The following is a 26,971-nucleotide window of genomic DNA, read 5'->3' as shown; positions in this document are numbered from 1 at the left end:
TATTAATCATGTGATCAATGGGGGATGAGCGTGAGGCTCCACGATGCAGGGTGACAGCCTCGTCTTATAGGGTTGTTTGATGGCCCTTTCCTGGGGACCCCGGCGCTGATTGGGCCCTGAGGGTGCCCTGCGGCGCTGCCCCGTCACAGGGGCCTGACTGACAGCCCTAATGAAGCCTGCCATCGTCGGGCAAGGGACCGCTCCAGAGCAGGCGCTGAACTTCAATCGGCCTCTGTGACGTCCAAAGAGGTTTGATTCCTCAGCGGTGGTGAGGGGGTAAAAAGGAGACCCCTGTGGGAGACAGGCAGCCCCGGCCTGCCTTTGAATATTTCTCCGTTTACCGCATGTCAGTTCTCAGTGTTGGAGATGCACAGAGGAGAAACAGAAGGGGGGGGCGGCTCTGGTGAATTTTTCATAGGTGGGAAGAGAGAAAAAATGAGAAGAAGAAGGAGAAGGGGCCCTCAGTTCCATTGGATTCGGTTTGGATGGTGTCAAACGACTGCAGACTCTTATTTCCTGGAGCTGTCATTGTGCGAGTTTACAATTCCAAATGGTCTTTCAAGCTACGTTTGCGGTTTTCGTTGGGAGTTTTACTTGATAAATGAAAAACATGTCAGGTAACGTTTCCCCACCCCCCCCTAGTTTAGTTAGGATGGATGGAGCAGTTGCAGCTATCACCACTCTCTCCATCTTTCTCTCTCACATCCCTTCTCCACGCGATGGAGGGATAATGAAGAGCAGTGAAACCTCAGAAGACTCGTTCTGACTTTGTTCTATTATTCACCATCTCTGGCTTCAGAACTCTCTAGGATCTCCATGGGGTTACTCCATCCTGATGGAAAGACTCCTGTGCTGCAGAGAGCCTGTTTACTCCCTGGCCCCGGCCCCGTGGTCCACTGGAGTATACAACCAGTCCCTTCACGCCCATGCTCACATCAGAGCCATCAAAAATAAATCAAAAACCGAGTGGTACGAGCCATTTGTTAACCTCGTGTTCGCTGGCACTTTTTTTTAAACCGATTGCTGAATCAAACAGCGTCCTCTCGGAGGTTGGCAGAGCCACTTCAGTCCCCGCAGCGATGATGACACCCTGGCAAACGTCACCGAAAAAACAATTCACTCGGCCGTACGCTCTCTCCCTTTTGTTCTTTTCAGTCAGCATGAATCTTTACATCTTACAACCACTATGATACAATATGATCCGCTCTCAGAATGCTCATTTGTACCAGCATAAATAGTTATTTGAAAGATAAAAGCAAACATGTTTGTTTTTTGTTTGTGTTTTTTTCTGCTCCCCGACTCCCCCAAGGCATTTACGAGCACTTTGGTAATAAGGACCAGAGAAGGATTTAGCTGAAGAAGAGGAGCAGGGGATGCTTTGATGTACTCTTAGATTAAGTGAAGTCTACAGCGATGTCTACAAAAATACATGCAGTGTGTACACTGAGCTCTGGTAGACAGATTCCTCTCTGCTGGCCCTTCCTCTCTGGTCCCAAACCACCACTGCATGAAAGACAAGTCTGTGTGTGCTCTGTGGTAGCAGGAGACTTGTGTGGACCTTGTCGACAGCTTCAGACGAGCCATTCCCCAAAGAAACACAAACTGGGGAGATTTTCACAAACTTGTTTTTTTCTCCCCAACCCAGAAAAATTCTCCCTCAAAAAACTAAAAAACTTTTAGAAAGACTGGGTTCAGAGTTAATTTGATTTGGGTTATATATTGCTCTGCTTAAAAGAGATTTAGCAACTAGATGAAGCTCAGAAGATGAGAGTTGACTCCACACAGAGCCAACGTTTGAATCCGAGGGCGAGGGGAGAACAAAATGATTTTGTAAAGTTGTTATAAAACAGTCAGGACTTTGGATTTTGTTTCTTTTCTAATTTATGTACAATTTTAAGCATCGGCTACAGTCTGATGAACTATTGAGCTAGAGGCAAACAAAATTTGACCTCGTCATATTTTATATATTCTGATCACTGGTGAGTAGTTGGTAAGCAGGAAGCATAACCAGCTGGCCAGTGGGGTCTGGACCAGGATGCGTCTCAGTAATAATAACCAGAAAAGCAGCAAGCGGGCGTCTTCTTAAGAAAACCTTCCTTAGCACAGCTTGACTGCTACGATTCCCTCTATGCTGTGCTATTTGTATTTGTTTATGGTGTTAATGAAAGGTTGCATGAATAATTTAACATAAACAAAGCATGTCATTTCAAATTAGCAGCAGCTCTCCAAACACATGAAGCAGGCGCCACTGTGTGCTGCCTAGAGTCTGCTGATCTGATACTGACCTCTACTGGACTGCTCTGCTGCTGAATGCAGGATTATTACCCAACAAATCCAAAACTCTACATTTATCGGTAATACCACCACATAAATCATTATACATTTAGTCATAAAAAAAACCATACCTTTTATTTGATTTCGATTTTAAACATAAAATGATACCTGTAAAATCATTTCACATGTGAACACGCACCGCTGGCTTCTTTTTTTTCTATTAGATATTTTAGTTAAGTTTTATAAATCTGATGATACAGTACATAACTAAAACACACATTTTTGTTACTTGATTTGTTTATAAAAGAACCATCATCTATTTACAGAGGTGGATATTTTACAGTTGAATCAATAACCAGTTTAATGACGTAATTTCAGTGATGGATGAATTCACTGTTGCTATAATAAGGTATCTGAAACAAATAAACTTTCATTTCTGTTGCAGTGTATATATTGGGTTTTGTACAAATGCATATGAATTACTTCTAAATTTGTATATAACTCAACTTTAATATCACATTTTCACTCACTTCTCACTCACTACAAGTTCATTGTGCACAGTTCTGTTATCGATACTTTCCAATAGTGCTGCAAATAATTATTATTCAATTATATTTCAAAATGCTGATTCTATTCTTGATTAAAAATGTAATATGTCTCTCTTGTAAGAAAAAAGCGAGAAATATCCATCACAGTTCAATAAAGCCAAATGTGTCGTCTGCATATGAAATATTGTTTTCAAGGCAAAAATCGGAACCAAAAGATTTTCCATCTGTAATGTTGTAAAAGAAAAGCAGCTTCAGAACAGCGATGCTGCAGTAAGTAAAGTGTGTTGTCTTTAATTCAGTGGTAGTTGCTGATTGCTCTCTGAAAACTGAAACAATCTGATGTACTTTTTGCGTCAATTCTAACTGATCACGATCAAAAATTCTATTCATATATGAACTGAGTAGAACACTCAGCAGAGTAATCGATGAAGAGCAGAGCCAGGTAAATATCAAAATTTGATGTATTTATGCCCCTCTTGTTATTTAGATATCAATCATGCAAAGAGGTGAATGTGACCTGAGTGAGAATTAACCCTTTAACTCAAATTATAATGAGCGCTATTGATTCTCTTGCTCTCAGCCCACAAACAGACAAACGGACTGTGATGTCCAACTGCCCCTGAGCTCCTTCGGTAACCACAACTAAACTCACCTTTTCCCTGGTTTTGATCCCGTACAAATCGAGGAAGGCCCACTTCCCACTTCATCTCTACTTTTCAAACCTCCCCCCCTTCCCTTCTCCTTTCTTCTAACCCTTCAGTCTCACACACCCACCAGCGCTGCAGCTCAATTAACACTGCGGGTCCAAGGGTGTGAATTATTTAGCGATGAATTATTAATAAATAATAACAAAGGGGCTCGGGGGAGATGCGGCCCGGTCAATTAGGAGAGAAGGGAAGAGTGAAGACGAGCAGCAGGGGGTTGGAGGAAGGGGATCTGCAGATGATCTGATCTGCGCCTCATCATTATCGCCGCCCGTCAGACACAATTACCTCGGCTGCGTGCGCCCCTGCACTTCAAACAACAGCCCGTCCCTCTGACTCCGACAGTCCTCCACTTACCTCTGTGCAGCCACCACACACACACACACACACACACACACACACACACACACACACACACACACACACACACACACACACACACACACACACACACACACACACACACACACACACACACACACACACACACACACACACACACACACACACACACATTACATATTAATCATATATTGTAACAGCCTTGAAAAATACTGTCTTACAACTGACAGGTGTCTGAATAAAATCTTATATGATGCTTTAAAGAGCAGCTCAGCTCAATAGCTACTATGGTGGATCAGTAGATACAGTTCCCATAGAAAGTGTTTTCCCCTGTCTTGAATTTTCACACTAAACCAAAGGGGATTGACTAAGTATACATCCTGCCACTCAGCCAGCTCTTAACTGTCAGTCAATGTTTCATGTTGATGACATGTCCTTGATTGTTGCTGTTGCTCTTGTCTAATGATGTGCACTGTTTGCTATAGGTGTCGCTCTGTTGTTTGTTTCATGCCATGTGATTTGAAGCAGTCAATGTGAATGTGTGCACTGATGTAAAACAGAATTTCCCCCATTATTCCCCAACACTAACCAACTAACTAACTAACTAACTAACTAACTTTTTTCACATTTATCAACAAAAAAGTGCATTTAATGTCAAAATGAAACCAGATCTGTGCAAGGTCGTCTAATACGTGATATAAAATACAGAATATATGAGGCTGCCATTTTTAATTGGAGGCACCTTAATCATGAATAGTGCAGCCACATGGTTTTAGAGGTCATATAATTATATTACAGGAGATCACCTGTCCGTAGCTGGGTTTCAATTAACTGAAGTGCATGTATGTGAGGCTGAGGAAGTGGAGCGGGTCGTCCACTGACCAGGAGGTTGGGGGTTTGATCCCCGGCACCTCCAGTCTGCATTCCCTCAATATCCTTGTGCAACAAACTGAACCCCACATTGCCCCTGACACCAGTGCTCACAGTGTATGAGTGGTGTTTGTGAGGTAAATGAGTGAATGCAACTTGTACCGCAAAGCCCTTTGAGTGGTCATGTAAAGCCCTTTGATGTTAATAACACAAAATTGCACATGAAATATTTATTTTTAAAAACATTGTGTGTGTGTGTGTGTATGTGTGTCCGTGTGTATATGTGTGTGTGTGTGAGCTTTGTGATTTCTTTCTCTCTGTGTTTCTTCTGTCTAATTAACTCAAATGGATTTGAGTTGTCATGGTTCATATATATTTTGTGCAGGCCTTTGATATTCAGTCTGCAGATATTGATAATGCAGGGTTACCTAAGCCTGAGTGCCTCTGTGTGTAGGGCAGTCTCTCAGCACAGCACATTGGATTTAATGTGATATTCGGTAAGAACTACAGGAAACTTATACCTGTATCAGTTTTTTCAAACAGTATCAATAATCAGTATCAAGTGTAAATTAAATTTCTCTTGAATATATATATCATCGTTTTCATATCTAAGGTAATTAATGTAAGTTTATGAAACTCTGTGCCTGCTCCTGATGACGCAAACTTTATTTCAACCAAGCGGTGTGTGCGTGAGCTCAACTAAACAAAACGTGCGGCTAGCCATGCTTACGTCATTCTTATCTACTTAGCTCGAACATCTTCAGAGCACGTGCGCGTTTCATACCACAAGATGGCGCCAAATATCCAGGAGGTGCCTGATAGAAAAGCTACAGCGCTGAACTTCATTAACGCTTTTCATTAATGACACAGTAAGAATTCAACAAGACATGTGGTTTTTATTTGTATTTTTTCTGTACACATAACAAAAAAAAACAGTTCAGTAGGGAACATAGTGTTATTTGTTTTGCTTTATTAATTGTGCATTCTGATTTTGTAGTAATAATCAAAGACCTCCAGGTGGCAGCCTAATCCCAAATTAATGGTAGTTCATGAGGGAAACCTCTAAAACAACTGGTTTAATAACTTGACAGTGTACAGATTGTGCATTGAATAATTTAGGACTCTAATATTAAAAATCATAGTGATAACATTAAAAAAACTCACCGATTATGACTCAGTCAGCCGTTTTCTCTTTTGATCCCAGCGACATTGTGGACGTGTAGGTTGTGAGAGTCCATGTTACTGCTGTAATACAGTGGAAAAGATTTAATATACTGTGAGTTCCTCATTAAAGTAACAACAAATACATAGCATGGTGAAGTACAGTGGTGGCCAAACTAGGGTGAATGCGTGGTCGCAAGATGATTTACAAGTAGATACAGGTTAAAAACAATTAAAAGTCAAATGAATTAGCCATAATGCTACAAGACTATTTTCAAGAGCTTCAATTTTAAAATGAAACCATGTAAAATGTCATCAGTCATCCACTTTTGAAATCGTTGTCCCCACATAATGCCTGTGGTTGATGATGATAGATGAGCCACAGCGTCAGTTGCAGCACCACAGAAGATTACAACATGTGCATGAAGGTGACTTTCCTGAGGCCCCACTCAAATCAATATCCTTTGTATGCTTCAATCACCTCCAGGGGTAATGAGGGCTGCGAGTCTCTGGCACAGTTATATTAAAAGTGAGGGGCTGATCATGAAGTATGAAGGTGTTAATTCTAAATTTTAATTATTTAAAGTAAGTGGAGTTAAAAAGATTGATGAGAAAGGTCCTGTATACGTTTAAGTCTACAGCAATTAATGTAAGTTTTGTCCCTTCAAATATAGAATTGCTCCATGCATCACTTTGCCGTTCCAAAATTAACTGTCAAACCGATCTCTGGACGAGTAGCTTCTATTATCGAAGTGCAGCTTCTATCAATGGCCCAAAGCACAGCAGACAACTCGTTAGATAAAGAAACTTGGCACATTTCCCATAAATGAATCAATTCAGCAGGAAAGCTGATGCAGTCTTGTGGTTGGTATGAGAGGATAAATCCAGCAGCAGGGTGATGATGACTGAGCTGAAAAAAGAACAGTAACTGGGCAGAGGGTCTTGTCCATAATTTCATTAGTGTCTCTACAAAGCCAGGCTGGCAACACAGCTGACGACCTTAATAAGAATATACGGCTGTTGAGCCATTCGCCAAGGTCTCTGTGTGCCCCGTTGATGTAACATTTTCTTTCTACAGTTTCTCAGTAAGATGATGATAAAATATGAATTAAAGATATAACAGATGGGGAAAGAAATCTCCTCACCGAGCACATATTGATTACGTCGAGCCGCTCTGTCAAACCAACCACGTCTTCTCTCTCTGGGAGTATTGATGACTGGTCTGTAGTGTAGAAGATAAGTAAAGGAGGTCAGAAGAATTTTTTTAACGCTTTCATGAAATAGCGGAGTCCTTGGACTTAAGAGATAAGTGAGAGAAGTAGTATCTCACTTTGCACTGGTCAAGGCTCTTTTGTGCCTTAATGGAGACAAACATAAACAGATGTTATCGCAGTTTAGCCACACAAATGTTCTGCCAAGTAGGCACAATGATGTTTGTAGGGTGAGGCAGGTTTTTCAAAGAGCGTGTTCAAAGCACTTGTTCAGCTTTGTTGGGCTTGAAGCACAGTTTTAGGGTAAAAAGACCACGTTGTCCGCTTCACACAGGTTTTACAGATTTGAGGTTTTATCAATAATACGCTCACATATTAATGAACAACCTGCAGTGACCAGAATCAATGGTATCTAGAATGTTGATTTCCACATTTGTATTTTGACTGGTAATACTTAAGAGTGAGCGCCAAGAGAAACTGACATTTTTAATGACCACGCAGCTGAGAGCTCATTGATTAGTTTGGAGGAAAATAACTAATGAGGCCATGTCCATGAATCAGTGTTGATTGAATTTGGTTAAAACCTCAAGTCATCAATAAGACCGATTTTAAGTGAATATCAAAAAAGGAATGTTGAAGAATTGTAATGATCACATGCAGAAACTCATTTTATCAGTCTATTTCCTCACCAGGGGGATTTTTTTGAGTGGGGAATAACTTAACGTTTCTCATTACAATGTTTGATTTTGTGGAAAATGTGTTTTTACCTCTGTTATATGCTTTTATCTGAGCTGCTGTCTTGATTGGCGGGGTCTCGCTTGAAGAAGAGATTCTTAATCTCAAATGAACTTTACGGTTTAAATAAAGATTCAATAAAAATGTGAAAATATGACATTTTTTTCATTTTTCTCAGCCCCATCAAGATCATATTCAGCATCAAACACCTTCTCAGATTTGGGTCCCACCACCAAAACCTGAAGAGAAATTACTTCATTGTCTAAGTGCAAACTCAACAGACCCACATAGGAGAATTAGCTTGTTTTCCACAATGTATTGATGAAGAGGCTGGCATACATTTTGTCCTGCATCTTCCTCGTCGTAGGGGAGAGCGGGGTAATGTGGGACATTTTTTACATTTGCTCCCCTCTAGGCGAGCTAAACTGATATATCAGTCAAATTTACACATTTCCCATTAATTCAGGATGTTTTCTAGCAATGGAAATGATCAGAATGTCTTCAGGACAAAGGGCAGAGAAAATATGATTGTTTTAAAAAAAGTGCTCTTGTGTCCCACTCTACCCCGGCTACGGTACTTTTTCCACTTTAAAACTACCATAACAACACATGTTGTAATTGACTAGCTAGATTGACAACCACTAATATCGGACTAGTAACAGAATCATGGGGATTGGTCAATTAAGCACATTTATGATTATTATGATTCATGTGATCTCTTGCACACCCTAGCTTACCTCCACATTGTTTCTCTGTCCAATTGGCAGGGACAGGGATATTGTTTTTCTCTGCGTATTCAAATGCCAGTTCACGGCACTTAACTGGAGCAAGGCCATGGAACTGGTCAGCTAGTTGTTTCAAGTGTTTGGCAAGCTCCTCCTCCATCTCATCTGTGAATATTCTCTTTGCCTCAGCTACTGCACCCCAGGCTACTGATTCTACTTTCCCTTTCTCTTTTTTCTTTATGAATCTTTTGAGGGTTGTCTTGTCAATATTTCTATCCCTTCCAGCTTTTCTTAAGGACTTCTTTCCTTGCATGACCTCAGCGGCTGCACTCTCCATCTCTGCGAGGGGTGTTTGGCCCCAGGTTGTCTTCCTGGTGCATAGTTTCTTGGCATGATGGCTTTTCTACAATGTTTATGACATTAAAAATAAAACATATATAATGTAATATAACACAAAAATATGTTTAAGACTAAACTTAACTTGTGCTTCATGGTGGGGTAGAGTGAGACACTGTCCCACTTTACCCCACATTATTTGTCCCACTTTACCCCGAAGCCACAATTTTAGAAAAACAGCATCTTTTAGCAATTCAGGCTAATCTTCAGCTATCATCAATCACATGGTTTTATATGTTGGAAGTTCATCAACATGTATGATACAAGTTTTTCTACCTGATTCAATTTGTTTTGACACAACAGCTGATTAAGTTCAAAGCAAGAAAATTTACTTTTACATGCAAAAAACACATTTTTGTGAAAAAACATACTTTCCACAGCACCTGCACCAACTTATCCTTCATTCCAAGGGGGGAATGGGAGGGGCTTTTAAACATAATAGTCACATGACCACAAATGTGTTCTGTTGCCTAGATACAGGGGCTGTTTCACATCACCCAATGTCCCACATTACCCCGCTCTCCCCTACTGAGCGAGTCTGGTCCGATCCATATTCACTTGGCGCAGGGGCTGAGGTGAGACTAATGTAAAGTGTTATATAACTAATTGCATCTGCTACTGCATAATGAAGAGACCATGTTCAGACATTTAATTATTTTTAGTAGTTGGTGATATTGATCAAGTACTTTGTGCCTATTAAGCACCAATTTTGGTTATTCCATTCCAATAGAGTTGTTTATAGAGGAAACATGGAAACAAAACTAAAAGGGTAATTTCTCAGTGTGAACAATGTGTGGATAAAATGTAACTTACTTTTATTAGAGAAACTCAATCAAACTTGCAATAACTACCACTTGGGGGCAGCATAAGCAAGTTGTGAACATAATAGACATACAGGCCCTGATATCTTTATTAGGAGCACCAGCACGCCTGCTTATTTATACAATTATGTAATCAGCCAATCAAGTGGAAGCAGTGCCATGCATAACATCATGAAGATACTGATCAGACATCAGAAACTGTAAAAAAATGTCTCAGTGAAAGTGCATATTACTGCATAATTGAGAGGTTGCTGACCCTATAGTTATTAATTTACAATATTCTACTTCCACTATGATAAAGCACCATGTCACAAAGAAAAAATCTGCAGAAATGATGCAATCACGTCGACATGGACTCGGATGTCAAAGGTACGTTTACAGCTTGTTCAATGTTTTGAGAGCAAAGAGATGACCTACCCACTATTATATGGTGTTTCTGATAAAGTGCTAAGGGAATGCCATCATGTTTTACATCAATATGGCAAACTTGTTTGGAAATATGCTCAATGTTCTCATCCAATGTTTCTGAAGCAACATAAGGTTACAGTTGGAATCGTATTTCAGACCCCCGGGCAAACACAAATCCACTATTCACTCAACTTTGAGCTCTGTTTGTAGTCTCCACTGTGCCCTCCACATCTGTCTCTGTAGTGGAAAAGACTCCGTTATGTTGACTGTTGTGGTATTTACAAACACAGACCCCAGAATTGTCTGAAAGGTCAGTTCATGAGTTGTGATGTGTTTGTTGGCGTTTCCATGGCACCATATCATAATACGACATCAGAAAATGCTTATATTCACAAACGTTTCATTGCGTTACCTTCCTGCTAGCTTACTAAATTGATAGCCTATGTGGTTTCTAGACAGACAGTTCTGTTTATATTAGTATCCATGTTGCTGTTGCCTAGCAGCTGTGTTCTCGCAACTCAAACACCAAACGTACCATGTAGGCAATTTTCCTAATTGTAACCATAAGCTCCTGAATCACATTTGAAGCCGGCGATGCATTTTGTAAATACTGCATAGAACCCATTAAATCTCACCACACCTATGTAAATTACGAGATGGCAGACGTAATTTCTTTCCTGCCCATTGCACGACAACTCAGCGCTTCCACTTATGTCTGGCTGAATCAGATGATGCGAACTGCTAACAATATCTATCAATACTTATTTTACAGTGTTAACATGTAAACACTGTATTGTGAGTAAAAGGGAAAGTCTCGCTCTCAACTCTCTCCCCCTCTGATCTCCCCTTTCCTTCCGATTTTTCTCTGCTCACCCCAAACCTGTCGATTGGTAAAGTGCCTCAAGAAAATGTATATTATGGTTTTGTGCTATACAAAAATCATTGAACATTTTAAGTATAAACCGACATGGACAAGTTAAAGTCAATTAAAGGCTATAAATGTTGTTTTTTATACATTTTCGGTTGGTTGCCCAGCCCTACAACACAGTGGTCAGTCATGTATTTTTTTTGAAGCAAACTTCCCTTTCTCCCATCCACAACCTTTACTCACCACACACCAGCTGATGTTTACCTACTAGCACACCTTTAGTTAACGAATGCTAATCCGGGTGTGGTGATCTTGGTCATGTAATATGAACAGCACACACTGTTCAGCTGCTGTCCTGCTGACGGACTGGTTCATGTAGAACATACCAGTGAGAAAAAAGGAGGGATTTCCTGTGATCTTCTCACAGCTTGAACACCACGCCTAAACTGTACACAATTTATAAGCTCTAGCTCAAGAAATGTCATAAGAACTTCCCACGTTGTAACCACGAGCTCATGAGCTATATTTGATGGCAGCGAAAGATTTTGTAAATACTGCATTCAACCACTTAAATCTCACCACATCTGTGTAAAGGTCAAGAGGGCAGACATAATTCTTTCTGCCCAGTGCAGTGTCGCTCAGTGTTTTCAATGAATGCCTGGCCATGGCAGTTGAGGCTAACTGCCAACATTATTTGTGTTTGTTTATTTTAGAGCTCAGACATTTCCATTTCCGTGACTCATCCACAACTCACCCGTAGCTCGAAGGGGAAGAGGAACCAACAGTGGATTTGTGAGGGACATGTGCAGCACTTCCGGGTTCTTCGACGGAAGTTCCGCCCGTCGCCTGAAGGGTCCGCCAACCTTGTGTTGTAGAGCAGCTGTCTGCATGGTTGCTCTGTAATTGAAGACACTTATTAAACTCGTTTAAATTCAACACAACCACACACACTAGCTGCTGTTTACACACTAGCAGCTTTAGCTAACTTGTGCTAACCGGGGGTCGGTGGTTGGTGTTCCTGTAGTTTGGACTCCTCCGGTTGGGGGGGCTCATCCTGCTCAGCTGCTGCCGGGCTCCCTGCCCTGCTGACGGACCGCTTCATTGAACAGACCAGTGAGGAAACAGGGAGGGACGGACAAGGACAAATGAAAGAGGAGTGAGGAGGCACAGACGCATGTTGTCAGTGAGGAGGAAGCGGACTGCGGCTCAGTCACCGGGGCTGCTCCTCCCTCTGTCCCGTCCCGTAGCTGCTAACACCGCGTCTGTTGTTATTCCCCCACCGGCCTGTTCTCCAGCGGAGCACCGGGCTCTGGTTCCCTCGCCCTGGACGCGATTTCCACCCGGAATGCCCCGAACAACTCGACTGACACGGTGAACAGCTGACGATGGCTCCCGCGCGGATGGTTGGCAAAGTTATGTTGAGACTTCTGGGAAGTGTTCAGCCTCTTCGCTGCGGACTCGCGGCCAAACGTCCGGCTGCATTTCTCCACACGGTAAAAGGCTCATTTGAGTAATTATTGTAATTCGGCTGTTGTTTGTTTAATTGTCCCTGTGAAACTATTCAAGTTGAACGGCTTCCTGCTCTGGGATCAGTGTAGTTGGGGACACTGGGTCGCTTTGATCAGAGAAGTCATCTGTCTTTGTTTAGGGTTGGACGATAAAACAATATCGATAATTATCGTGATCTCATCAAAAGCTAAATATTAAAGGTTGGATACATATTGATGTAATACACCGTGTCGGCACATTGAGGAGGCATAACACATATTTGATATAATACCTATTTTCTTCCATCTGTTATTTCACCTGGCTAAGTTTATTTGCATGTCTTCAATTAGATGTAAACCTTATTTAAAAAGATCACATTTTCACTTCATCCTTCTGTGAACTGTTATTTTCATCCAGGACTTTCAGGAATCCCTCAGGTGCATCCCCTTCCTCCACAGGGGGGCTTACACACAGTCTACTCTAAATGATCGATCAAGCCCATCTGCACTGAAAAGTGAGCAGGACTCACCATTAACTGAACATTATCTCATCTCGAAAGCAGAGCTCATTCCATTACTCCCCTGAGGAAGGTGCTCAGTCTGCCATTTAGAGAAAGAGACCATGAAAATGCTGCTAATTATACTCGTAAACTTAAAGTAGAGACTTTCTTAAAACCCAATTCAAGCTTCTGCATCGAATCTACCTTCACATAGACGTGTACTCAATGCTGTACCCTGACATGCCAATCCCCAAAAACTTAATAACGCATTGAAGAGAGGGAGCTGTGATTGGTCATCTTGGTAGCATAGAATTCCCGGCAGACAGTTCTTCCAGAATCTCCCGCTTCTCCTCACTAGGTTTAATGGTCGTACAGACTGTCACCTCCGACGTCTTTCTTGTCTTCATTGCAGTTCTTAAAAAAAAAGTAATTGCTCCAACTCCAACATGATAAACCTCACCATTGTTCTGAAGTAAACAGAGACGCCAGAGAATTTATAAATAAGTGTTAACCGGAAGTGACTCTACACGGTAGCTTAGAAAGCATTTCGGAGGTATAATTGCAGAGCGACACACACACCTACGCACAACTATGAATGCTCATAGTAGCCTAGGCTATGTGCATAGGCTACGTGCGCACCTAGGGCCTAGCTTCAGAACCATGAATCAGCCTTTACACGGCACAATCCCAGTAGGCATCACTAACACGGCTATGCTCTGCAGCATGCCCAGCAGAAGGGTCAATATCGCATTTTATCATATAGTGCATCATCAGGTAGAGGCCTGTATATATATAGTCCACTATAAATCATAATAGGAGAGTCAAAGCTATGAGGAATGATGTCTGCGTAAATCATCAAATGCAATCAGTTGTTTAGTGTAGTTCATTGCACTCATTGCATCAAAGCATCAGTCATGAGGTTTTTGTGGTGCAGATCTATCCACACTTACATGGGCTGTTAAATATGGCCACTTCTAATTACTTACATTTTATTATCCATGGTATCCCCCCGCTGCAAAGAATTTGCAGAGGTCAGCGGAGCCGTGAGCAGGCAGATCCCAACTGGACACTTCAAGTCTCTGACAGTGCAGGGAGAGAAGGGCAAACTGTGTTGCTACGCGCCACAGCTGACTTCATACTGAGTGAAACTGGCAGCTTTCTCGGCTTGGGATAAAAAACACAAACATTATATCTGGTCGGCAGGATGTCATGACTCACTCCCACATGGCTAAGATGAGTTCTATTTTTAGACTTGGACATATGTAAAATCAGAGCTGCAGTTTGCCTATTTTCAAAGGACATAATACCAGTACTCTTACAGCTGCTAACACAACAGGAAAACCCCATTTTGACCTCTAATGGTAAAAACACACTCCACACATCATCCTTATATGCGGTATGTCCCTTAAAAGTCATATTTTTGGGGTATTTCTCTCCCTTTGTGTAACCTATGCCGAGAAGGTTTTGTATTCACCACTGTCCATCTGTTTCTTTGCAAATAAGATTACACAAATGCAACTCAACGGAATTCCATGACCAGAAATCTTTGAGTGTGTGAAATTTGTTGCACCTTGATTTAAATTAAGAGGACTGTTGGGCCTTGACAGAGTAATGTCCGCTCGAAGAGACAGTTTAATCTACAGAACAATTTCACAGTCTGCGTCTTTATCCCCTAGGACTCCACAGCCTATAGACTGGGTGAATGTTTAGTAATGTAAAGATAGATTTTAGGTGGAATATCAATTTTAAGCTCGAATGGGCTTATTTAATGTTGTGCAGTTCCTATAATCCAGGTGGAAATTAACAAAAATGTGCAAAATTTAACAATTCAGATATTGAACGTCATTTAAAAACATCCAGGTCAAGGGTTTTATCAGAGTGGCTGCACTACAGTTAGTTTAATATAAGCTGGCACCACATCTGTAATATGACAGCCACTGACAAGGCAGAATTAAACTACTGTGTAGAAAATCAGTTTTCAGAAAATAGAGAGCAAATGACTAGTTTTGTATCAGAATCAAGTTTAGGTTTTCCTCATATAAGAAATTTGCTTTGGGCTTTTAGTGCATAGCTCACTCAGAAAGTGAGAGGAAAGGTAAAGCTAATTAGAATAAAAGCTACAGTATCAAAATATTTTGTAAGATAATACGCCAGCAAGAGTTACATAGCTGCACAGTTTGTGAAGGAGTAATTGTGCAATGTAACCGAGTCTTTTTTAATTCTAATAAGGTGTGTAGATTAGTGTGAGCAGACATGAATTGATTGGTGTGTAGATGATTGTTTAAGTTATTCAGATACAATGTTTTGTGAGTAGCTGCAGTTGTTGTCATAACCCTTCTCACATTTCTTTGATAATATTGTAACAAATAGCCGAGTCCACAGAACACTTGATACTCTAACATCCACACTGCCTCCAGGAAGAGGGTGAACCTTCAGGGGTTTTGGCTTTTTATAACCAGTAACTTCTGGTTCTTTGAGATTATCTGTTTCTCTTCTGCAGACTGTACTACACAGAGAAACAATGTATGATGCAGCTTGAAATACGACTATGCAGAACAGCAGCGCTTGGAGAAATTTCAACAACCTGCAGTATTCTTAATGCAGATAAGTGAGGCTGAGTTGGCTCCGACTGCAGCGACTGCATATTTTTCATATCCTGTGTTAGCAGTAACTCATGAAAAACCAAGTATAACACTCTGGGAAACTCTACCGTTGTTTGCAGTTTCCTTCCGGAGGCAGATGAAAGCATTGATATCAGCTTTGTATCTGAACATCCAGTTTTAGGAAGCTGAACAAGATGAAGAGAGGAGATATTGACCCTTTGAAACTTGTTGATTTGACTGCACTTTACCATATTTCCAAAGAAGTGACTCTGGTCCTCAACGTGGACTGACAACTCTGGTCTTTGTGAAAACAAGTCATTATCAGTCAGAGTTACACAGGTACAAATCAGGAGGAAACTGTTGTGTGGGTAGTTGGTGTTACAGGGTGTTACACTGTCAGTTTATTTGTTGGTTTGTGTGTTTGCTTGTAAGCCAGATTACACAAAAACAACTGTTGAACGTTGTGAGATGGGCTATTTTCCAACATTTTCACAGATTTCCCAGTGAGTGATTCATGGAGCTGTTGGGCCTTGGAGGAGGTCATTCTAGTTTTTTGTTCATTTTTGCATATAAACCAAAGCACGCTTGTTCATCAAATAGAGAAATCCAATTTGTAAAATGCTAATTGTCAATAATAAGAGACCAAAGTCATAAAGTTAAAGCGTTGAGAGTGTAGAACACCGTTTTGTCACAGAGAAGTAAAGTAGTTGCTGGTCAACGAGGAGAGTTGACCAGCAAGACAACAGAAGAGGATTTGGTGTTGAAGAAAATAACAAAAATGCAGATTTGAACACTTCAGATTTACCCTGAATGCCAAACGGGAGATTGATGAAGAAATGTGCCAATGTTGTGTGATGAAGGTTTCTGCATTTGGAGATAACACATCTAACCTACACACAAACACACACCCTCAGCACACCACAAGAGTGAAGCTGCCCACAGTGAAATCTGACTGTAAAGATTAAAGTGAATGCTCTGCCGATATATAGCCGACTCTGTTGTTGTTAAATGTCCAGTGAAATCGATCACAGTGTTGTTGTCAAGAGTTTATGACCCGGTGAGTGTTAACACTGTGCCATCCCTACTCCCTACACCTTTATTGGCTTGCTGACATTTTGAGTGCGATTAAATGAAAACCTGTTTTGCCGAAATGGAGAGAAATGTCTGTTTAACCTCCACACAAACCTCTGGCTCCATATGCTGTCTGGTACCTTTTGTCGTATGGACGGACAATTTGTTGTTAAGATGAAACATTTTGTATTCTGTAAACGTGACTGTTTACTTAGTGTCAAGAAAAAGGACGTGCCCGCCACAGAGGCAGTTCTTTAAAAGGACAGCTTCCCACAGAAATAGAATAGAATAGGAGTGGAGTAAGCACGTGAACATGACCCACAGGGAGTTTGTCAGATATGTGTTTCAGAGTTGTGTAGATGTCAAAGACCAGTGCAGAGTAACACAACGGCAAAGTTATCTTTGGTATTGGCTGTGGCATCCGGTTGACCCATATAACCACATCTATCTCAAATTCTAACCATAGTGTCATGTCATACCCCTCCCCACCCCTGTATTATCTATCTACCAACAAAATCTGATGACTTCTTCTTTATCCGACAAACTAGTTCTCCAGCGTTTCCTTTCCTCATTCGACCTTGTTATGAAGCATAGCCTGCCGTTGTTTGACCAAAAGGGAAATATGATTCACTCAATCTGGCAGTGGAAAAGTTTAGTTTTTTTTTTTAATTCAGGGAAGTATTTTTTTTTGTCTTGCGGCGAGGCTGCAGATTGCAACCAGTTGAATATCCCTCCCCTTAATAGGAAAACCCATGATCACCTCCAGTTATTATAAATACGAGCAATTTCATACTAAAATGCTCATATCAGCTGATATTTTTGATATTATATCCTATTTCTGCACACAGATCCCCTAAAACCTCCATGCTGGTCCTTTTAAATCTGTCTCTTTGTGGACCTTTGCAAACACCAAATCAATGTCCCCATCTTTTCTTCCAATCTTTTCAGTATTCAGCTCCATCACTGTGTTCTCCGGGGCTTTAGAGTAACTCACTCACTTCAATTGGGGTCGAGTAGTGATTTACTGTGAACAAAAGTCCTGCTCTCAGTAGCAAATAAATAAGTAGAAGTCCTGCCTCTGCTCGTCACCCTGCACCACCCTCCACTTTCTGGCTGCAGTGAAGATGCAGATGAGAAGTTCCTGTTAGTTAGTAACTATTTGGAAAGTTGTCAGGGACCCAGCCTGTTGGACCTGCTTGACTAAAGTCGTCCTTCACACACCTATTGTCTATCAAATCAATTAAATCTGGCTTTGAATTAGCAGTAAGGTGTGTGTATACACTTTTTTTACGTCTTATCCTGTGTTATTTGTCCGTTTGCAAACATTTTCTAGTTTGATTTACAGTTTTTCCAAACATTCACCAAATTCCAGGAGAGATTGTTCTTCTTCCTGCTCCATTTTTCTCCATGGGAGATACAAAGACAAACCCTGTGTGTCTGTTCTCTTCATTCAGTCGTCAGCACCTCGCTCCGATTATCCTTTTGTCCTCCTGACCTCACTAGATCATTAACTGGATGACAGAAAACGAAAGCTTCGGTGCTAATCTTTTTCATGCTGGAGGGCTGGCTGCTTTATTCATGATCTCAACAGGGGAATAATTCAATTTCTCTTCTTGGCAGCTGTCGTTTTTCACCCCGGCCTTAAGGCCAGTTTGTCGCAAGGATGTATACGTTTCCCTTTTCCTTCTTTTTCAAGGCGTTTTATGCAACAATGCACGTACATGCTCAAAAACTCCCTTTACCTTTTGCATTGTGGCGTCAAACCTGTGTTGATGTGATGAGGGGAGGAGGGGAAACAGTGCAGACACAACAAGCTATAGCTCAGTTGTGACAGGATTCATAATGAATTGACCTGCTGCGAGACTGCAGGGAGAGAGAGAGACTGCTTTCCACCGCGATAACCCCCATCATTCCTCCAGCAGGAAGCAGACACCTGCTCTGCTGCAGAAGAGGGACATGGCAGTTTGTCAACGCTCAGGATTTCACACCCAATCCCTTCTCTCCCTCCTCCGCCCTCCCCCCTCCACCCTGTTGGCAGATCATTAATAAGATATGTGTATAAAGGGGGTAAATACACCTTCAGCAGATTGTATCGAACGAAGAACAGTTGGGGGAAATGATGTGGCGCTGAGGAGCAGGTGTGCAGCGCTGTTCCCCCGCAGCGGCAATATTGACTTCCCAAAAAATGTGCAAAGGACAATGAATATCCTGCGACCACCGTGCACTCTGAATATTGAGCACTGCAGTAATCAGCACGTTTGTTTTCAATAAGCTGGCAAATGCAAAATTGAGCAGCGAGGGGTGACGTTAGTCATCAAGTGCAGCAGAGTGGCCCGTTCCTCTCCAGAGGCTCTGATGTGTCATGTGACATGATGAGAGCGTGATGGCCTCTTACTCGTGGGTTTGCCATGTCTGGGCTTGTTCAGGCACTACACTGCTGCATGTGTTTAGAAAGGTGTGGCTGTCTTTCTCCATGACAATAGCCACTATGACAATTTAGATTATGTGTGCAATTCTAGGGCTGGGCTATAGAACATTTTCAGCGATTTCTCATCAATCTAAATATAAGACTTGAACATGATTTATATGTTTAAAACCAGAACGTTCAGGGGCAACAATTAGTCTTAACATTTTAAATGAATAACAATGTAACATTTATCACGTTTTTGTGATATAATTGTTGATATGTACATTTTTATCTTGATAAAATCTGTTGCAATAAATCCTAGCCATATTTATGGAAATGTTTTTCATTCATTTGAGGAAAATCTCCTGTTTTTCTGAATCAAAAGGATTATCTCAGGAGAAAAACTAGAAAGCACTTAGTAGACTGCAAACTTCCACCAAGGCCCAGCAGTCTCCTTATAAAACCACATTAAAGACACTAGATCCAGATCTTCTTCTGGCTCAGCACCAGCTGAACACACTCTGACACAAATACCTGAAACCTAAACCTGCTGGATTGAGTTCATCAAGATCCATGAATTATTATTATCATCTCGCAATTTTAAATTAAATAAAATAAATCCTGGATCCACACCAAAATGTGAATGGTTATTTCCTGACCCATAACACATCCCTCCACCTACTAACATGTGCAGATGAAAACATTACCTCCTCGGTGCATTTAAAATATCAGCTTTTGTTTTCCTTCCCCAAGAGAAACTCTCATATAGCCGACTTTTAGAGCGATGAAGTGAATATGTTCCATAAGAGACATTGGGAGATGCTTGTGCACATAAAGATGACATTGTTATGCTTTTTTCGGCTTTGCTCTGGCACTGCAGGGATTGCTTGGACGGAAAATACTAGATTTTGATCTCTCTGTTACTTCAGAATGTAGCAGAATATTTGTTTTCTCAAGTGAATGCAGCCCTGAGATGGCTTCCATTTAACTGTGTTTGCTGAGATAAACCAAACCTTGCTGCCATGAGGTGTGCGAGAGCATTTGTAACTGCCACACTTAGGTGAGGGAAGTAATAACACAGGAGCAAGGCTTTGGAAAAATGACTATTATTCATCAAGCCGCAGCATTGTCGGCCATATTCAGTTGATTTAAAATGGGATTGATGTGCATGCATCCAGCATATAAACTGCCTCGAGGCAATCAGTTGTGGAATTGACTCGAGTCACTGATCTTACACACACACCATACACACACACACACACACCAACACACACACAACCCCACACTGTACAATCTCCTTCAGTAAAGAGACTGATAGCCTATCGCCCTTGATGTTGAGCTCCATTTCGTCTCTAGTCACATTTGCAGTACGAGAAAGTGCAAATGTCCCTCAGCTCACTCCACTGCTAAACAATTTTAACTAGAGGTGTTTGCTTATGAGAGTGAGATTGTACACAAGCATTTTATGGCAATGCATCTAATGTATAAGTCGACAGTCAGCACCTTTTTTATAAGTCGACAGTCAGCTCCTGCGCCCACTATGGCTGGGATAGTCGGGGGGGGGGTGAGCTGTAAAATGCTGTGGCAGGTTGTTTATCATAAGCTGTTTTCATAAATGCACAAAGTCCGGACAATTTTCCTGAGCTTTTCTTGAGTGAGCCCATGTGAGGATGCAGCAGTGAGTGGGCTGGTTGACAACGTTTCTAATGTACCACAGAGGCAAAACTGAGAGAATGGAAGAAATATCTCTGTAGATGTAGAGGACGCCGACAAAGATGTCAACATTCAGAGACAAGAAGGTTTCAGAGCTTTTGGTGATAAGGGCTGATACAGGTGATGATGTTCTGTAAACAATTTAAAAACGTCATGTCCTGCCTCCAGGAATATGTCTGTACCTAAAAATCACAGAAGATTTTCATGGGTGCTGTGATGTACACTGTGAGAAAATACACATTTCTCAGTTGTCAGATAATTTCTGTACCATTTACATCGTGGCAGCTGTTACTGCTTTACATTCATGCCTCCCTCGGATTTCAGCCCTCACAGTGTTTTATGTAATGGGGGTCTGCACGGATTCAGTATTATACTTCAGTAAAGTCCGAGGCCTCACTGGAGACCGGGTGCACTGATGTGTAGGTGGTAAGGCTCTGACGGCTCTCAGCTGTGAAACAACATCTGCAGATCTCACACAAGAATTTGTCTCTATGGGATCAATTTGTTTGGCTCTTGCTAGGATTTGCAGTATTCATAGAATCCCATTTTCCTTAACAGTGTGATACATTACTTCACTAGCAAGCTCCCAAAACCTAGCTGCTCAAAAATACCTGTAATCCTCAGTAAACAACGTATATGCCCTTGTGATGTTTCACCTTCTAGAGCTCTGTCGGTGTGCGGAGGGCACAGAACCCTGTGGTCATGTGGACAGTTGCTCATTAAGAATGTGAATATAATTTTTCCTGCTCCGAACCATTGGAGTGTGAGGAACTACACATCCGGCTTCTGCTTCGCCTCTGTGCCTCCAGGCTGGCATGCTCTCTCACCACATGAGAATGGGCAGCTCTCTCGTTCCTCCTTAATGTGATATTGATCGAATGTACTGGGCAGGACGCAGGCCCCCACATCCCTGGTTGCTGGTTGGACCGAGACGTATTCAAATAGGTCCCTTGTGACCACTGTGAAGGAATCTGCTGTTGATGTTACTGTTGAGCTTTTAGTATATAACTGGAGGACATCTGATTGTGAATCATTACCCATTATCATTACCCAATCATTACTGATTACCAGTCATAGCATTTGAGATGTTACATTTGAAATGCCTGAGAAACAGCTGAAAATGTGCCTATTGGACATCAGCGATTATGCAGATCTATGTACTGATCCAATACCACGTCAGACATTGGTGCAGTGCCCATTCTGAACATGCCTTTTTGGAATGGGCTGTTTGCATGGCCTGTGGTAAGGCTCGTTGCAGAAAACTGGTTTTTCCCGTATTGTAGAGTTAGCCAGAGCTAGCTAAAATGAAAGCAATCTGGCAATATTAATAAATTAATATATAGACCTTAGTTTCGACCTATTGATTGTTGTGTATTTCTATATATATTTATTTATTTGTGTTCTTTTTCAGTTATGACCGTTTAACTAGATGATAAAAGATGTTCTATGTTAATTATTCTCTGTACGCATTTGCTTTTCAAAGGGTTTAACCTGAGCCAGGCCGAACAACAATGCTAGCAATCATCATCACTTCCATACAGGGTTAAAATACATTATATAGGTTGTTATTTTTTTAATGCATGGTTATAAGATTGGTGCTCGGTGTCAGCAGATGGTCAAAGTCAAGGTCGGAACCTGCATTGGGAAGCGGAAAGCGTTCCTGGAACATCATCACCTCTCTTGCTTTCTGTCACGTCCCAGGGGCTTTAAGTATTGAGTAGACGTATGCATTAGCGTTTAAAGTAAAAACGGACGACGCCCAAGGAATGAACACGCACCAGACGGAGAATAAAGCTGTCCACAATAATCAAGTCTTCCTAATGAGTGGGCTCTCCATTGCCTCCAGGAGTGCAGACACGCTCGAGGTCTTGGAGAGCGATAGCACTTCATTAAATAGGACGGCTAGAATTCAAATGAAGAATCGTGCGTCAGCGGAAAAAGAGCCGGTGTAATCTGCAGAGTAACACTCCCGGTTGATCAGGTTACTCACTGTTTGGAAAGGGAGTGAGAGGCATTTCAAAAGGCACAATTGTTGCAGTGCAAGAGAATCGTAGGAAGGTAGAAAGCTTTTCTCAGAGCAGGGGCCAAAGCACAGACAGCTCAATTGGTGCTGCTTGCTGGCAGCGTGACCTTCTCTTCAAGAGGCTCAGCATCTGTCGACTCTCCACTGCTCTGACTCTTTACTGAAGAGAGAGAGGTTTACTGATGAACTCCCGTAACTAAGCTGGCAAAAGTCTTTTCATTGTGTTCTAATGCCCTCTTTGTCTCTGTCTTTCTTTCTGTCCCTCCCTCCTTCTCTTTTCAGGTTCAGCAGAGGTGGCCTCCACTTGGACATCAAGCGCTTTTCTACAGCACAGTCCCGCCCTCCAGTGGTAATACACTGCTACTACATCTACATAAAAAAACAATTGTTCCCTGACACAGGGCTGTTGGACCAAACCCTCTAATGGTGCACGTCTTTTCCCTCCTCTCTGTGTTGCAGATGTGTCTGTGAGGTACAAATATGGCCGTTTGGTTCTGGAGGTCCCGTTGCCATCCAGGAACGAGAACTGTCTGTTCTACCTCCGGCCCATGCTGATGAGCGTGGGCGACCTGATCACAGATCTGCAGAGAGAGGACCCCGGACTGACAGCTTCTATCATCTCCAAGGGTATGTGTCGTAATGACGAGGCACGTGTTTTTAGCTATGCACACAATGGGTGGACCACATTCTTCAGGTGTAGTCAGTCAGGTGTTTTTTTTCTGTTGCAGCCGGGTGCAGTGGGTCGTGTGTCGTTCACAAGATTAAAGTGTAAAAGGTTTTCAAAATTGAATCAGTAACAGTGGTGCTTAATACTTTTCTGTACTTGAGTTTTTTCATTTTATGCTACTTTATACTGATAACCTAATGCTCAAAATACTCTATACCTTTTATACCACTTAATTTATTCAAGATATTAATTGCAAATGTAACTCAAATAAGAACTGATGATGTATGGTAGTAGATTAAACTACCAGCCATATATAAAGTAGTTGGAATCAGCCCAATTCTACCAGCTCCTGCAACAAATCACTTATTGCATCAGAAATGATAATCCATTAAATTCATCCGATCCTGTAAAAAGGCCACACTCATGTTCATCTGTTTACTTTTACATGTTGAATGTGTGACATTTACTTCTAACAGTATTGTTGAATACTTTGTGTATTTCTACCTCTTATTTAACTAAAAGACATGAATACTGCTGGTGAGTTGTTTCACTTTCTAGTACAGAAGGTCAGCCCTGCTTTAACATGCAAACTGAATCATAGTCTGTTTGTGACCTTCAACACGGGTTAAAGGACAATTCCACTGACTTCACATGTTTAAAGTCTGTTTACATGTTTTGTGGAGAACTGCTGCGTATCATCTGCGTTCACGTGAAATCGGATCAAGTCTTAGATCAGTGATTGTCGAGGCTCAGGTTTGAAAGTGAAAATAAAACTTAAGGTGTGGTGTGAGGAATGATCTGATCGCTGTCACCACCTTTTTGTCTCTGCCTTGTGCTGAGAGGCTTAAGACTACGTGAGCTGCAAGAAGAACAGTTTGGATAAGGAAGGATGGATCGAATAAACAACATGTGGCTCTTTCATTGGTTTTGATCCTTGTCCTTTGCATGCAGCCTCAACCTCTGTAATGTAGATGTGCATTATTAGCTTAAGTGGGTTTCCATTTTTATGTGAAGCTTGTAACACTGTTACAGGGGTGTTTGGTATGTCTTTGTCCACAGTGAAGCACCGTTTCTGGAAAGACTGGAAAAACATGCTTTTTATTCTGGAGCACTCTGTCCACCGACACCACCTTCGTACAACACGCAGGAGCATTGTTCAGAAGCTGCTGAGCGGTGTTTTAAAGTAGATAAGGGAAGTCCATAGGTCAGGTTTTATTATTTCATGAAATGGGACGTGGTAAAACTGCTCAGAATAGATTTAGTTTCACCCTTATATTAAATTTCTATACAGGTACCTTTATTCAAGCTGTGAATCACTGACTTTATGTCTGGCAGTTTAATGTCTGAGGTTTATGCTGGAGCGAACTGTTGAGCATTCCATTCGGTTTGGTGTTAATGTGAGCCGTCTGTCTGAAAACCATTCACACAGGATGTTGGAGAAAGTTGTTTGATCGCAGTAAAAGGACTGAGTTCTCTATTTGTCTTCTGTCGACAGACGGAGAGCACGTCCCCAGCACCACGCTCATCGACGCTCTGCTGGACAGCGAGTTCCAGCTCGTCATCAACGATGCCGTCTACGGTGTCAAAGCACCTGAAAAGGGTATGAAACACATGTCCCCCCCACCATGAGATCATTTTGTGTGTGTCTCAATTACACATGATGATAAAAAAAGCCGGATTTATCTCTCCATGCCTGACTCCTCGTGTCCACTATCGCAGTGTGTGCATCCAGCGATCACGCCATGGAGCTGGAGGACATGAAGTACGTTGTGCACCTGCTGCACACAGCGCTCCACATGCCCGAGCACCAAATGCTGAAAGAGAGGGAGCTGCTGGAGAAACTGGACAACCTCAAACAAGAACTGACGCCTCTAGAGAAGGTAGCACATGCTCCTTTCTATCTGCTGCTACACGCATTTGTCATTCTTTGTTTGGAAAGTGAAAGATTTCATCTCTGTCCCGAATCAGCCGTTAAACAGTCCCCCCCCTTGTATAATCTCCTGACAGATGAAGGCTCAGCTGTCTCAATCAGCAGAGTTCCACAGCTCCAAGGTTATCTGGACCGGCATGGCCCTGCTGTCCGTGCAGGGTGGAGCTCTGGCCTGGCTCACCTGGTGGGTCTACTCGTGGGACGTGATGGAGCCTGTCACTTACTTCATCACCTACGCCACCAGCATCGGAGTCTTTGCCTATTACGTCATGACCAAACAGGCAAGCCACAGGGACATAGATCCCAAATATAACTTAAGGAATTTAAAGGAATAGTTTGACATTTTGGGAAATGTGATTGTATCTTGCCGAGGGTCTGATGAGGTGATTGATACCAGACTCACACCTATCCTTTAGATGGGATAGGTGGTTCTCATCTATCTCTAACAAGGCAAATTGTTACAATCCACAAAGTATATTTTTTAAAACTAGATAAACAAAAAGTTCAGTTGTGCAAACTCGTGCATTTGTTTACAGATGTTTTCTTCTCCACATTAACATTAAACATCATTTCTTCTCTCCCTCAGGATTATATCTACCCAGAGGCTAAGGACAGGCAGTTCCTTCATTACTTTTACAAAGGGGCCAGCAGGAAGAGATTCAGTGTGGAGAAATACAACGAACTGAAGGATGAAGTGGCTCAGGTTAGTTGATGTGCCGAGATTTTACTATCTCCCATTTCAGCTAAATCTTTAGCTACAGATACACACAGAATAAAAATAAACTATGGATGTAGTCTTGACTCAGAAACCAAAACATTTTGCAGTTCAAACTGGATGAGAGTAGTTAAGCTCTCACTGTCTCGCTCTCTCACTATTGTGGGTCTCCGTCGGAGGCGATTATCGGGGTGGGTCCGACTCAATTGGTAGCATTAGGATTATATTGTAACCCCCCACACACACACACACACTTCAGGTTTATTTGGGCTCATAGTCGCCCCCGCGATTGTCAGAAAGGGCAAATTGGGTCTAACATAGGCTCCTCTAGTGATTATCCTCCAGTCTTAACATGTAACCTTTGAGAAAACAGTTTAAGAAGGTTCAACACTTAGATGTTTAAATCGCACAAGAATAATGATTAGTAACGACAAGTGTTCTGTGTGCGATTGTTTTGTGTGTCAGGTGGAGGAGGATCTGAGACGCCTGAAATATCCAACTGAACATCAGCTGCCACTCGAACAGATTCAGCCAAAGCCATGAACCAAAGTCAGGCCATGAAGAGTCACTGACACACACACACACACACTCTCTCTCTAAGGAGCAAAAACACATTTTCTTTTGATAATGGTCCCTTTTTAACCAGGAATCAATATCATTCTGCGTTTTGTTTACAATATTGATAATGATGCCATTAATATCTCTGAGAAAAATACTAACACGGAGGACTGTTGAAATAAAGAGTATTTCCCCAACACTGGGAGCATCTCGTGTGTGTCTGTGATGTCTGTT

At 41.8% G+C, this 26,971-nt stretch overlaps 1 protein-coding gene and 1 long non-coding RNA gene across 2 annotated transcripts; one reads left to right on the top strand and one right to left on the bottom strand.

Moving 5' to 3' along the window:
* Window positions 1-2,450: 2,450 nt before the first annotated feature.
* Window positions 2,451-12,682, bottom strand: LOC128436754 (uncharacterized). The gene is made up of 4 exons (XR_008338105.1): window positions 12,060-12,682; window positions 11,818-11,960; window positions 5,903-5,983; window positions 2,451-3,885 (listed from the first exon to the last, which is right to left on the bottom strand). It is a non-coding gene; the product is annotated as an uncharacterized LOC128436754 (long non-coding RNA).
* On the top strand, window positions 11,912-26,950 carry LOC128436752 (calcium uniporter protein, mitochondrial). Its single transcript, XM_053418598.1, has 8 exons — window positions 11,912-12,556; window positions 23,150-23,216; window positions 23,327-23,494; window positions 25,030-25,134; window positions 25,254-25,414; window positions 25,542-25,745; window positions 26,051-26,167; window positions 26,645-26,950. The coding sequence occupies exons 1-8, from the start codon at window positions 12,449-12,451 to the stop codon at window positions 26,720-26,722; spliced, it is 1,008 nt and encodes a 335-aa protein (XP_053274573.1). The 5' UTR covers window positions 11,912-12,448; the 3' UTR covers window positions 26,723-26,950.
* Window positions 26,951-26,971: the final 21 nt, after the last annotated feature.

This window comes from Pleuronectes platessa, chromosome 3 (assembly GCF_947347685.1).
Source record: "Pleuronectes platessa chromosome 3, fPlePla1.1, whole genome shotgun sequence".
Taxonomy (NCBI): domain Eukaryota; kingdom Metazoa; phylum Chordata; class Actinopteri; order Pleuronectiformes; family Pleuronectidae; genus Pleuronectes; species Pleuronectes platessa.
Note: the sequence above shows the minus strand (reverse complement) of the source record. Positions and strands in the feature narration are given on the sequence as shown.

What these genes read in the sequence shown, in the direction of transcription:
- LOC128436752 (XM_053418598.1), top strand. Translation starts at nt 12,449, where the DNA reads ATGGCTCCCGCGCGGATGGTTGGCAAAGTTATGTTGAGACTTCTGGGA. An exon ending in AACTGACGCCTCTAGAGAAG is followed by an intron (nt 25,415 to 25,541) that starts GTAGCACATGCT and finishes ATCTCCTGACAG; the next exon opens with ATGAAGGCTCAGCTGTCTCA. An exon ending in ATTACGTCATGACCAAACAG is followed by an intron (nt 25,746 to 26,050) that starts GCAAGCCACAGG and finishes TCTCTCCCTCAG; the next exon opens with GATTATATCTACCCAGAGGC.